At 40.3% G+C, this 13,898-nt stretch overlaps 1 protein-coding gene across 2 annotated transcripts in view; it reads left to right on the top strand.

Annotated features, from left to right (window-relative positions):
- The window catches only part of EDIL3 (EGF like repeats and discoidin domains 3), a 267,133-nt gene extending 256,461 nt beyond the window's left edge, over nucleotides 1-10,672 (top strand). For both annotated transcript variants that reach the window (XM_035310845.1, XM_035310844.1), the window contains one exon: nucleotides 7,475-10,672. In XM_035310845.1, coding sequence (XP_035166736.1) covers nucleotides 7,475-7,624 — 150 coding nt within the window. In that variant the 3' untranslated portion in view covers nucleotides 7,625-10,672. The remainder of the gene's footprint in view (nucleotides 1-7,474) is intronic.
- The last annotated feature ends 3,226 nt before the right edge of the window (nucleotides 10,673-13,898 follow it).

The following is a 13,898-nucleotide window of genomic DNA, read 5'->3' as shown; positions in this document are numbered from 1 at the left end:
TCTTGTAGCGAGGGGCCCAAAACTGAACACAGTACTCGAGGTGCAGCCTCACCAGAGCCGAGTACAGGGGGACGATCACCTCCCTGGCCCTGCTGGCCACACTGTTTCTTATACAGGCCAGGATGCTGTTGGCCTTCTTGGCCACCTGAGCACACTGCTGGCTCATATTTAGCTGACTATCAACCATCACTCCCAGGTCCTTCTCTGCCTGGCAGCTCTCCAACCACTCATCTCCCAGCCTGTAGCTCTGCTTGGGGTTATTGCGCCCCAGGTGCAGGACCCGGCACTTGGCCTTGTTGAACTTCATGCAGTTGACCTCAGCCCATCGGTGCAGCCTATCCAGATCCTCCTGCAGAGCCTTCCTACCCTTGAGCAGATCGACACACGCACCTAACTTGGTGTCATCTGCAAACTTACTGAGGGTGCACTCAATGCCCTCATCCAGATCTTCAATGAAGATATTGAAGAGGACCGGCCCCAGCACCGAGCCCTGGGGAACGCCACTAGTGACCGGCCTCCAACTGGATTTGACTCCATTTACCACGACTCTTTGGGCCCGGCTATCCAGCCAGTTTCTAACCCAACAAAGTGTATGCCAGTCCAAGCCAAGAGCAGCCAGTTTCTTGAGGAGAATGCTGTGGGAAACGGTGTCAAAAGCCTTGCTGAAGTCAAGGTAGACCACATCCACAGCCTTTCCCTCATCCACCCAGCGCATCACTTTGTCATAGAAGGAGATCAGGTTCGTCAAGCAGGACCTGCCTTTCATAAACCCATGCTGACTGGGCCTGATCGCCTGCTTGCCCTGCAAGTGCTGCGTGATGACTCTCAAGATAATCTGCTCCATGAGCTTCCCTGGCACTGAGGTCAAACTGACAGGCCTGTAGTTTCCCGGGTCAGTCCTCCGGCCCTTCTTGTAGATGGGCGTCACATTTGCTAGCCGCCAGTCAACTGGGACCTCCTCCGATAGCCAGGGCTGTTGATAAATGATGGTAAGCGGCTTGGCCAGCTCCTCTGCCAGTTCTCTCAGTACCCTTGGGTGGATCCCATCCGGCCCCATCGACTTGTGCACATCCAAGTGCCGTAGCAGGTCACCAACCATTTCTTCATGGATAGTGAGGGCCACATCTCTCTCCCCATCCCCTTCCACCAGTTCAGGGTACTGGGTATCCAGAGAACAATCGGTATTGCCGTTAAAGACTGAGGCGAAGAAGGCATTAAGCACCTCCACCTTTTCCTCATCTCTTGTAACTAAGTTTCCCCCCACATCCGGTAAAGGATGGAGATTCTCCTTAGTCCTCCTTTTCGTGTTGATGTATTTATAAAAACATTTTTTGTTATCTTTAACAGCAGTAGCCAGATTGAGCTCCAGATGAGCTTTGGCTTTTCTAATTTTGTCCCTGCACAGCCTCGCGATATCCTTATAGTCCTCCCTAGTGGCCTGCCCACTTTTCCAAAGATTATAAACCCTCTTTTTTTCTTCTAAGCTCAAGCCACAATTCTCTGCTCAGCCAGGCTGGTCTTCTTCCCCGCCAGCTCGTCTTTGGGCACGTGGGGACAGACCGTTCCTGCGCCATTAAGATTTCCCTCTTGAAGAACGCCCAGCCTTCCTGGACTCCTCTGCCCTTCAGAACCGATATATAATAATATCGGTTAATAATAATAAATATATAACCGATTATAATAATACCTGATTTAAATTGATAGATCCAATTCCTATAAACGACCCACATATTTGACATAGATAAGCAGTAATCTTAATATTATTATTTATATTATTATTATTTAATGCTCCTTTTTAATATATTTTATTTACATATATTATTTTTTTTAATTTCACTGGGAAAAAATCTCTATTTTACTTGATTTTTTTTCACCTGAGATGCGAAAAGAATCCACCAGGCAGTTAGGTTTCACTGGTCTTTGAGTAACTCTGTATAGAAGGAGAGTGGAAATTTTGTTTACAGCTCAGAATCTGTGGCTCTTTTTTCTGTGTGGTGTGGATGTTGTGTTGTGCTTTCCTAGCATTTTGCCTGAAGGAACTTGACTGATGATAAGGCCTGCACAAAGCAAAACAGCCCTATTGAGCATAAACAACATATATCAATATATTGACCCCATGCAAGATCAGGGCAATGTTTCAACACTGTGTCTTGCCTCCCAGGGTCCCTCTAAGTTTTTCAAGCCCTTAGTCTAGATTCTCCACTGGTTTAAATCACGGATGGCTCCTATTACCTTCAGCTGAGCTAACGTGAATTTCTGTAAACATTTCTGAAGGGAGTTTGGTCTTCAAAATATTTCTCTTTTTGCTTGGCTTTGAACTTTCTATTGTAAATCATTCACAAACTATGTGCAGTGGAGAAAATTCCCAGTTAAGTGGCATCAGAAGATATATTGAGCAGAAAAAAAAATAACAAGAATGTGTTAGTATTCTTTACAAGTTTTACATGCCTGGTATCCATTGTGAACTCAAGATAAAAATAACAATCAGGTTACACATAATTTTATTCACAGATTACAAAAATGTAAGAAACAGTCCTTGCACTGGACACTTTTGACTGGCTATATATTGCATGCCAACCAGATCCTGACTCTTCAGCCACTCCTGGGCCCTCAGCAAAGAAGGGCAGAAGGATGGCTAAGATGAGAAGTGGTAGATCTACAGCCACCTAAAGAGACTTTCTACATACCAACTGAAAAGGAACAATGTCATTTTTCCCTCTCTAAATCACTACATAAACACAGGTACATAAAACAGGCATATCTATCTGCATATGTACTCATGTATATTAAAAAACTCTGCTCAGTCTTTTGTAGAAGCATCTTTCGTGGGACCAAATCATTCTAAAATACAGTCAAATACCTAAAAACATCAGCTCTTTTTCTGGTAAGAAATCATGACATTTTTCACCATCTTTGACCTGGTGTCGTTCACTTGTAACTCCTCATGGTGGTGTTCTCTTGTTCTCCAAGAACAAAAAATTTCAAAGCAAGTAAATGTGCTGTTCTAATCTGCAAATTCCTTTTCTTGCTTAAGCAAGTCTTTTTCAATGAATGGTAATAAAGAAAATAAAATATTTCTGAAATAATGGAACCTCACTATCAAAAATTATTTTTCATGCAGCTTTCTGTTATGTTTGAAGTGAATAGTGTTCATTTGTCATACCACTGAGATGTAATGCACTGAACCAACTCCAGTGGAAGCCATGTCTGGCTAGTCTTTTCAAATACTCTGCCTTCAATATGAGCAGGATTAACTGGTCCAAGAACCTATACAAAATACTCTGCACAGAATAAAAAATACACTTAAGCTATAGTAGACAATATAGTGACTCCACCATCAGAGACTTTCATGTTAAAAGTTTCAGTTCTCTGCTATTACCCTAAATATTAGGAACCTATAATGATAGCATGGCCAGTGCAGACTTTTCTTATAATTTCAGTTTCTGCAAGACATGGGATCCTGAAATATCTCTGTGGAGAATCAGTCTCACTGAATTTTCATGTTCCTTGCACCACGATTTCCCCCACTGCAGCCATCTGTTAATTAGCCCTGTGGATGTGCCATAAAAGCCCCACATTTGGAGCAAGCATTGGTTCTAATAAGTTCCATTTTTGCAAGCTATTCTTCTTCAGATAGTTTTTCTAAAAGTGTTCTTCATAAAAGATACATACAGTTTTCTTTTTAAAAGATGAATCAACATGCATTGTCATAATTTGGATTTGTTGCTTATGGCATAAAACACTTAGTTCTAATGAAAAAATCTCAGTGAGTATGTAAAGGCAAGACAACCAAATTGCTTGCTTGACACAGTTATAAACAAAACTTGTTTAAATTTCAGAAATCTTTGCAGAGAATATCATTATGTACTTTCCAGGCTTTTGTTCTTTTTTTTTTTTTTTTTCATTAACTGATCATAAAATAAGTTATCATATATTTTCTACTTTTTCATTTTAATAGCAGCTGTAGGAGACTCAGCTAGAGAGGAGCTACACATATGTGTGTGGTGTGCATATGTGTAAACTTGGTGAAGCTTCTGAGTAAATGTTTTAGTAATAGGCAAACTGGGATAAATAATTGTGCCCACTGTAAAAAAATGAAAATAAAAAAATTGTGAAACATGATTGCCAAAAATTAGGAGCTTAAACCCACTTTTACAAACACAGGCACTTGGTGAGGTGGCAGCCACCGTGTTGGGTGAGGCTGAAGCCCTGTCCACACAGGTGGCCTGCCTCCATGAGAGGGAGCATCCTCTAGCAGATAACCGGAGGAGAAAAAATCATAATGCCATGACTCTTCTCTGGTGTATCTTCCTAGCCTCCAGCTCTCTTTTACCTATGTTTAACAGCCCTCAACTGATCTCATCCCTAACAGCTTATCTGATCTTTACTAATACCTAAAGATTGTGAGAAACAGTGCCATGGTTTAATTACATGTTGTGTGGAGAACCATGACCTTTAGGTGACTCATTTGTTTTATTTCACTGGAAGGGGACAGTGCAATATTGTCTGTGATTGATCTTCTCTGTGCCATTTATGATTTTAGAGACATCCATCATACCTCCTTCCAGTCTCAAGAGGCTTAGTCTATGTGATAATATTCAAACAGGCATCCTTCTGTGCTTGCAACTGTCTTGCTGTTTTGCTGTGCTTCACTTCTGCTGATGAATTTGAGATGAGAGGACAAGATCTGCACCCACACAGAACTCAAAAAGGGCATGTGCTCAGGCTTTATGCACTGCCGCATCAGTGACTTGCACTTTGCTTTCTGTTCCTAGCCTAATAATTAGCTTGGCTTTGTTTGTTACTGGGCATTTTTTTCATCTGAAAAATTGTGTAGAGCTATGTACTAGATCTGCAATATAAGCTTCTTCAATGCTAGTAAACCATTACAGTTTTCAGAGAGGTGTTGTAGAAATAAACTCAGAAAATGAGGAGTGATCACTTATGGTATTAGGCTACCAGGTCTTCAAAAGCTTTTAATGGCTTAGTTGGTTCATTTAGTATTGACTGTTTGGCCATAAACAACAGGTAAATAAAGAAAATATACATTTTTGGCTAAAGAAATAGCTTTTTTCTACCAATAAGTCAATGAACAGTTTTTATCCTTTGTCATCCTTGTTGTTTCCAAGTTTCTTGACTCTATTAGTGAATTTATGCAGAGGTAAAGTGAAGAATGACAAATAACATACTTTTCCCATAATAAATTTGTCATTAGTCCTCAACAAAAAATCCCATACATTTGCTCTTGGAATGTTGTATTTCATGCTGATCACATTTGTGGACGCTGGCAAAGCTCTGCTCACTTTCTGATAAATTTATTTCCATAAAATTCTTGTTTTGACCTGGCACTTTGAATTAATTTCTTGAGACTGGATCTTGAATTTTGAGGGAAGGTAAATTTCAGATTTGCATAAATTAGCCTCTGAAACAGTTGAGTTTGGCTTTAAATGCTAATGACATCATATGTGAGTATTTTTTTTGTTTGTTTTTTTTTTTTTTTGTTTGTTTGTTTTCCTGCTCTAAGTAAGTAGCATAATCCAACTTTTTCCTTTGTTGCTTTGTTTGCATCAGATATTTTCATTTATTTTGCATAGCTGCATTTGGGTATGGATTTTGTATAGCTCTGTGTGGGGGCTGTAGGTGGGTTCTTCTGGTAAACAAAGACATTTTTTCTTCCAAGGCTTAGTCAAAATGTTATCTCTGAGATAAGTCCTCCATGGGGAAAAAAAACAAAAACAAAAACATACCAACAGATATATTGCATGCATGCACAGGAAATCAAATGAAAATCCTTCTACTTCTAATCTTTCTTTGCTGCAGATTGTACATTGGGGGGTGCCACTGTGCCACTCTAATTGTAATAATGAGCTTACTGCCTTTTGTTGTATGTTGCAATACAACAAATGAAACTCAAATTCAGAAGCAATCTTAGCCAAACTCTAGCTGATTTATGTAATCAAGACTGTACTCAGGCAACAAACAATTTTCCTGTCATAAATACATTTTTTTTCCCTTAGACTTGCAGCATTGTTGTTTCTGTGGTCAGTCTGTCTTGCAGTTTTATCTCTCTCTCTCTTAACTGCTAGGTACTTGAATGCTCCCAACTCTGTATGCCGAGATGCCAGGCGAGCAGGGAAATATATCACTTGTGAAAGAGCAGCACTTGTGGAGTGTACATGTTTTGTTGAAAATGCCAGACTGATAGCACTTGAGAGAAGCTTAAGGACTAAAATAGTGGTTGAGCCTCTTCTGAATTCAACCTCTGACATTTTTCCTAAGAACTTCCAAGAAAATTGTTATTCTGCACTAATTCAGTCATATAAACACTTGTACAGAAGGTTCATATTCCTTTTCTGCTTGATGCAAATGAAACTCACTCATTTCAAGTTAAAAATCCAACAAATACTGTTTTTGTAAATGGAAAGTGAATCGGCTGACATTTGAAGACACTGAACATTTCCCATATAAACTGAAAATATCTCAAGAGGAAAATCTGATCATTTTGGCAAAAAGTAATGCTGTGGCCTTTGAATTTGAATTGTGGCTTTTAGGGGAAAAATCTGTCATTGTTCTAACACAGAAAGGAGTTTGGGAACTCACTGATGTATTGGCTAAAACATACTAATGGAAATAATGTCTAAACATGCAATATACTGTGTAAAGATTTTTTTTTAATTAAATTACAAACTTTACTGCTTACCAATGCTATTAATTAATTTAGTATTTTTTTTTTTTCAACAGAAGATAGTATCCTTGAGAGTCACTAGCTTTATGATGGCTTATGCAATTGCATCCAAATTGCGTTTGTGAGTGATACAGTAAAAATCCTTCTTAACTTTAATTACTAATGTTATTTCATCCAAAACAATAACAGGATCTCCTGAGATTAACTTGACATGATACAAATGCCAAGTAAAAAGACGTTTGGTTTTGTAAATGTTAATGGTGCTTCAAACCAAGGACTGAATCCTCAGTGTCATGCAGTGAAATTCCCGGGTCTTAGCCATGACTCCAGACAGCCTCTGAGACATGTACATGTGGTCATTTCTCTGCAACTCGCCCCACCAGATTTCAGGGTTCTTCTCTCTCCTTTGGCCCCACTGTGCAGCGTTTCAGGTGCTTGGCTTGCTTTGTCAACTCCTTGTGGAGCCCACTGATACTATTTCATGGAGGTATTTTCCAGGTATCTGGTGTTTTAAGAGGATGTTGTTCCCTGTTCTCTGAGACATACACTGGGGAGATCTTCATTAAGTAGGGATGCAGTTCTGGTTCTGGGCCAGTATTTGTCAGACATCTTATAAAACTCCAACCACGAGGAATGGATGTGGAAAACTCTGTGCATAGAGGACCAGCCCTTCCTGAACCCAGCAGGTGTCAGGGGGAGAAGGGAGATCTGTCTCGGGGCTCCCCTCTCTCACTCACCCATCGCTCAGCACTCACATAGCCACCCATCTTCTCGCTGCTTGCCTTCCAGGTGTTCCAGGGAAACTTTGACAACGACACACACCGTAAGAATGTCATCGACCCCCCGATCTACGCCCGGCACATCCGCATCGTCCCATGGTCGTGGTACGGCCGGATCACCCTGCGGTCAGAGCTGCTGGGCTGCACAGAGGAGGACTGATGCGGGGCTCTGCCAGGCCTCACAGCTCTCCACACACCTACCAGTCCCTCCCTAGAAGAAACTGCGCAAAGCCTGTAGGAAGCTGAATGGGTTTTTCATGACCAAGTGCTCATTTTATGGTAGGCCGCTAGCTGTCTTTCGCAAGGAGGTCTAAGCCTGCCCTTTAAATGATCCAATCCGATTTTGTCCTTGAAATCTGTTAGTGTTGTCCCTTTAGCTGTGGAATTATCTTTCTAGCTCTCCTTTAAGTTGTTCACACTAGTTCAAATGTGTTAGGGAAAAAAACAGCAGCATCCTTTTTACAAGGGAAGAGAAATAGCGTGACAAAGCTCATTTGCAGCTTTAGAAACATTGGGCTGACGAGTTCTCCATAAATCATTCTGTCATCTTACTTGCAAAAAGTGATACTGCAGCTTTTAGCAATAAGTTTACTTGGGGATGACTGCATTATAGTAATTGTGCCTATCAAACACTGTCAGTATTTATGACATATATTTTGGAAAATACTCTATGGTACTGTAAAATACAGTACCTGTGATATTACAAGCTACCTTTCATTACTTTCATCTCAACAGCAGAGTCCATGCAACTAGCTAAACCCATTTTTCTTCTCAATTTTGCATGCAGTAGACATAACTAACATCTTTTCTGTTCAGTATCACCTTTAATGTTGTTTTCTCTGAAAGAGGTGACCTGTTTGTATACGGAACAAAATCTGCTATCAGTATGTTATGAAGTTAATGAATTTGCCAAAGTGTATTAATTCTGCTTGAGGTGTGCTTTTTTCAAGGAGGCTGAGATGAGACTCTGGAGTACCTGCAGTTTCTCATCCTCAGTACTCACAAAGGTACAAGCGCATGGCACAGCATAAATCCTGAGCCCCTTGGTGACTTGCCCAGGCGTGAACAACCCTACATGGAGCTGTGTGCCTGATTAATTCCTTCAGAAACCTCCTGAATTTCTGTGAGGAAGCACACGTGGGGTGAGGGAATTAGATGCTACAAGATACACAAAAGGAATGACTCCTGACTGCAGGGAAACTTTCTCACTAGGCTCTTCTTATGACCCTGGTCATGTCTTTCTTCCCAAGAATGGAGGCAAGAGAAGTTGTAGGAGTTCACCAAAGCTGGTCACTTGGTACCCTTTGCTCCCACCTGTGTCCTTGCAGACGATGAGCCATGAGGAGGCTGATCTTTGTCATGCTTCATCTGCAGAGATGCTTCATAAATACTGTGTTGTTTGAAAAACAGGATAGTCAGCAAGGGCCCAGGTGTAATAAACAGGTTTAAGGAGGGAAAACTGAACAGTGAGGGGGCATGGAGGACACCAGGGGTACAGTTAGATATTCGATGTCAGGGCAGACCCCATGGGGCATTGGTGTAAAGTGGGGATGGTGGGCATTGCTACACCTGGCTGTAGAATCTGGAAACAGGACAGGTGGGTGGGCTTGGCTGCATGGCCATGGCTCCTTGAAGCAGCTGGTGAGGCAGGGTGGCTGAGCAGTGAGGTGCAAGAAGAGCCTGGGGAAGTGTGCTGCAGTCACAGCTCTGGTACCTGTCTGCTGGGCACTCTTGGGCAAGTCACCTCACCCTCGTGCCTCCATTTCCCAGTGGCAGAGGTAATGATACCAACCTTGTGAGGCACTCCCAGTTCCCTAGGCACTAGGTTCTCCTTGACTATGCTAGTGTAGCACCAGCATCTGAAAAAAACCTTGGGACAAGGAGCGAGGGGGCTGTTTGCTACCTGAAATGATGGCATGTGGGGTCACCTTGTTAATTTCATAACATGCTGATGTGGGGGAAAAAAATAATATATGTAGATATACAACTGCATGTTTTAGCAAATGTCACTGAACTTATTTTTTGTCACCGTTACATTCTCACTGAAACCAAAAGTATGAGCCTGGATCCTGCTTCCCAGACAAACACTCAGCTGGCCCACAGTCTGCAAAGGGCAATGTTTGCTTTGGAAACAAAACGGTTTGGATTTCAAAACCTGCATTTAATCACACATTCTCCACCACAGACAAAATATATAATCCATTTAACTGTGAAAGACTCTAGATTAGCAGCCAGGAATTTTACATACAAGAATTGGGGATATATTGGTGGCGGTTTTCGGATAGCGTCACTTAAACTGTCACATTTTAAGAAACAGAACACCCTGCCTCTCTATAAAATTACTTAATCCTTAAACTGTATTTATACAAGTATTTATTTTATAAGGCTTAGACATTTAAAGACTTCTACAGAAGAGTCTTATAAAGGTGAAAGTATGTGTAAGAAATGTTGAGGTCCTGTGCTACACTGCTAAGTTTGTTCTTTATTTTTTACTTTGTGCTGCATAACAAAAGCCACTAGACTGTTACTGTCTTGTCTGTAACTGTGTTAACAGCATTTCTTAATGATGTATATATGAAGTGGTCTTCAAACGTAGTGAGCAATTTTGAAGAGAAAGTCAGTCGCGGGGTATTTCTACAGAGCAAGAAGTTTTCTGAATAATGGAGGACCAGGGCATTCCTATGTTACACACTGCCCGTGTTGTGCACATCAGGCACCTCAAAAAAATATATTTTTAGGAAGCACACAGTATTTAAAGATGTCCAAAACTATTTTTCAGTTGTGGGACAGCAATTTACCCTTTATTTATTTATAGATAGGAAGAACACCATGTAGCCATTTAGCTAGTTGACTGTGTACCCAAAAGGTGGGAGGCATTTCTGAAAATTAGAACCCCTTGTTCACAAAGTTATTTTAAAGTTGTTTTGTATTTTTTGTTCCAAAGTGACTTTTTTTCATGTTCATCTTTTGCAACATCAGTTTTGGCTTTGAGTTCATTTGTCTTGTGTTTGTAATTTGATTGTTCCCACTTATCTGCATATAAAAGTAGTGTTGTCATGATACCTAACACACTCAATTTTGTTTTGCATAAGAGTTGAGTAATTTCATCCTTTCACTCTCTGTCTGCTTCCATCTGCCAGCAGTCTTCACAATCTGAAGAGAAAGCTCCATACATCATGATAAGATGCTCTGATAATTTATCAGAAAATCATATAGATGATACCCTTACACTTTCAGACAATGTGCTGGGGCTTTTCCCAATGAGATTGTTTTTAGCTGCCAACAAGCTTTCTTTAAATAGTATTGTGCACCCATAGTACCAAATTGTGCTCCTACTGTCAGCAGTGTAAATATGAAATAATTCTTGACTTCTGTGTATTTACTTCAGGTTTAACAAAACAGATGTGAGTCAGATATGGTCTGGTGTTACGATTTTCCCCTTTAATTTATTTTATTTTCCTCTCTGTGTGCATGAAAATCATTGACATAAGGGACAAGTGATAAAGTAACACAACAGCAAAAGCAATTGTCATCAAAACAGGCATGGGTATAGGGAATGTCCCCTTAGGAGGGAATGGAAGAACACTCAGAAACGGTCCTTGACTTCAGTATTAATTGTGACAATGACATTGAACAGGAGTGGAAGTGTTTTCCTAATTAAATTTCACCCTGAACCAGCTAAGCATCTGTAGGCACCTTCCTGCTGCTCTGCAAGGTGCTACGTTGTTAGCCTGGGAAATCAAGCACCGGTGCAAAGCTCCATTTTATCTGTGCTAAGGGCTTATTGTGTTAACTGGCTCTGGTCTTGTGGCTGACTTTCTCTTTGGGAATGGCTGCATACAAATTACTGTGGGTTTTGAAGACTAAGGGTACTAACTGAGTGTATCTTTGCTATACAACAAATATGAACTATAATATTCAGTGCTGGCTTCTGATGTGTCAGTAAGTACAGAAGTGTCTCGGACACAATGACCTTTGCAACCTTTCAAGCTGTGTAATATTCAAATGGTTTTGTATATACTTAAATCATGTAGGATGATGTAAAACCAGTATGACCTTGTCTAGTCTTTAAACTTAACAATAAAACTTTTGAAAAATGAGGCCATTTTTGAAGTACTTATATTGCAGTCCCTTGAAGCAGATACAACTTATCTCAGACAAACTGGCAGCAAATGCAGAGTGGAGATAGGAGCTGGCATTTTCCTGGATTCCGTCAGAGGGTCTTTGTGGTAGCTAAGTTTGTTTCTGGCAAAATCAACCCTGGTGCTCCGCTCCCTTCAATGTGCTCCCTTTGTTCTTCCAGATAAAAATAAGCAAAGGTTTCAATGAGACTAAAAACATTTTTATACCTTTGCTGCTGTCTGAATGAGCACCAGAAATGTAAACTGACAATTTCATTTCCTTCAAGTCAGATTCCTCGGGATATTTATCAGTCCTTATCCTCTCTTCTGCACTCCTGCTTAGGCAAATTAATTTCCATAAAGATAAACAGTGTCTGCGGTGCAGCCCTGCTGTGAGACTTCCAGCAGGGCTGCCAGCACAGGACCGGTGCTTGTTCACACCCACGCTTCTTGCTCGTGCACCTTGCTCTGCAGCCTGCCTCCCAGTATTTCTTGCAAACTTGGCCCTATTAATAACCTCTACAGAAGATCTGCTGGAACACTTGGGAGTGGACCAAGACGGTCTTATCTGAAGGAACAAGCAGTGTTTGAATGGAAAATGTTTTCAAAACTTGGGAAACGTAGTATGATTTACCATGTCTTGTTAATTTCTGAGGAAGACTTAAAGTGGTGCACAGAAAAGCTATTCACTCCCAGTTTTAAACACTGAGGTTAAAACAAAAACAAAACAAACAAACAAACAAAAAACTTTCAAGTTTTGCGTACTTATGAAAGTTGGAGCTTCAGTGTTTTACTCCCTGCTCTGTTAGAATAAGGTCACAGAAGTACATACTTTACTTTCAACCCCCTTTCAACTTCTGTCCTTCACCAAAAGTTGTCTCTTAAGAGATAAAATCCGTCCATGTGTGTGTGCAGACAGTTGGTCTGTCAGCCAGATGTGCAGTCTGAACATTAACAGTGTGCCATATTTCTACAGAAAAGTCCCAGAACTGGTGTTGTGATTTTTTCCTGATTGCATATCTCTACCAGACGTAAAAATGAGAAAAATATAATGGCGCAGATAAAGAGTTGATAATTCTTTTGATGAATGGTGGCTGAGTATTAGCACTTCAATCATAAATTTCTGAAAATACACATCCTGAATCTTCCTGACTTTCAATTATTAAAGTACAACTCTTTCATGAAACACGAGGCCTGCTCCTGAAGAAATGAAAAGTGATTTTTCCTTTCATTCTTCATAATGTATTTCCCCAGGAACTTTAATGAAGACACTGAAGGAAAATAATTAGTAATTCTCTTCAAAATAGCAGTTATTTATCAGTGTCCATCCTCCCAAACCTGTTGCTAATGAGCTGGAGAGATTAACATGCATATCTACACTGTACATCATTATGAAATATGTAGTCCCTAATACTTCTGTGGTAAATAGAATGAGACTTACTTTGTGCCTTCTTTTCAAACAGCAAGTTAATCTGTTCACTTAGTGATCAATGAACAACCTCTGATTGCTTAGCCTTATAAAATAAATAAGGACAATGCAGGAGATAATTGCACTGATGCAAACTTATTTTCTTTTTTCTTTTTTTTTTTTATTTTTTTATTTAAAAAAGGCATAATTTTCTTTAATTGAAATTTCAGATGCAGAAGACTCTGTTACGTTAATAATATAAAAGAGGCAGGCAGATTTAATCCTGGTATGAGCCTGTTGCCTAGCTTTACATCTGCATTGATCACGCATTATCTTTTGATGAGACATGTCAGTACCAGCATTTAGGGAGCTGTAAATGTAGATTTAAATGCATCTGGGCATAAGAACATGTAACATGTCTTGGTCTCACAGCTTAACCTGAGTGTAGCATTGTATCAGTCAGTATATGTTAGTATCAAAACTAATTGTGTTTAGATATAGATATAATATATATCAACTCTGAAGTAGGCTCCACGACTCATACCTGTGGTATGTATGGGAAGCATAAATTAACCAGTGATATACAGGTGGGGCAGAAGGAATGGTGAGAGCTGTCAGAGCACACAGCCTGTTTGTCGTGATAATGTTTCTGAGGCTGCTTTCTCACTGATTTACACGCTAATGCATCATGGTTATCTGAGACTGTACATCAGATGCTAGGCCAGTAGAGACGTTTCTGATGGCCGCATGACCACATGAAGGAAAGCAGCCCTAAGAATATGGTTGGAAAGGTCACTAAACATTTGCATCAGACTGGAAAATAAAAAGCAGACAAAAATGAACAACATCCTGAAATATATTTGTTTTCTGGGGCACTGCAAGAAGTCAGTGGGAGCTGTAGAGAA

Source organism: Oxyura jamaicensis, chromosome Z, assembly GCF_011077185.1.
Source record: "Oxyura jamaicensis isolate SHBP4307 breed ruddy duck chromosome Z, BPBGC_Ojam_1.0, whole genome shotgun sequence".
Classification (NCBI taxonomy): domain Eukaryota; kingdom Metazoa; phylum Chordata; class Aves; order Anseriformes; family Anatidae; genus Oxyura; species Oxyura jamaicensis.
Note: the sequence above shows the minus strand (reverse complement) of the source record. Positions and strands in the feature narration are given on the sequence as shown.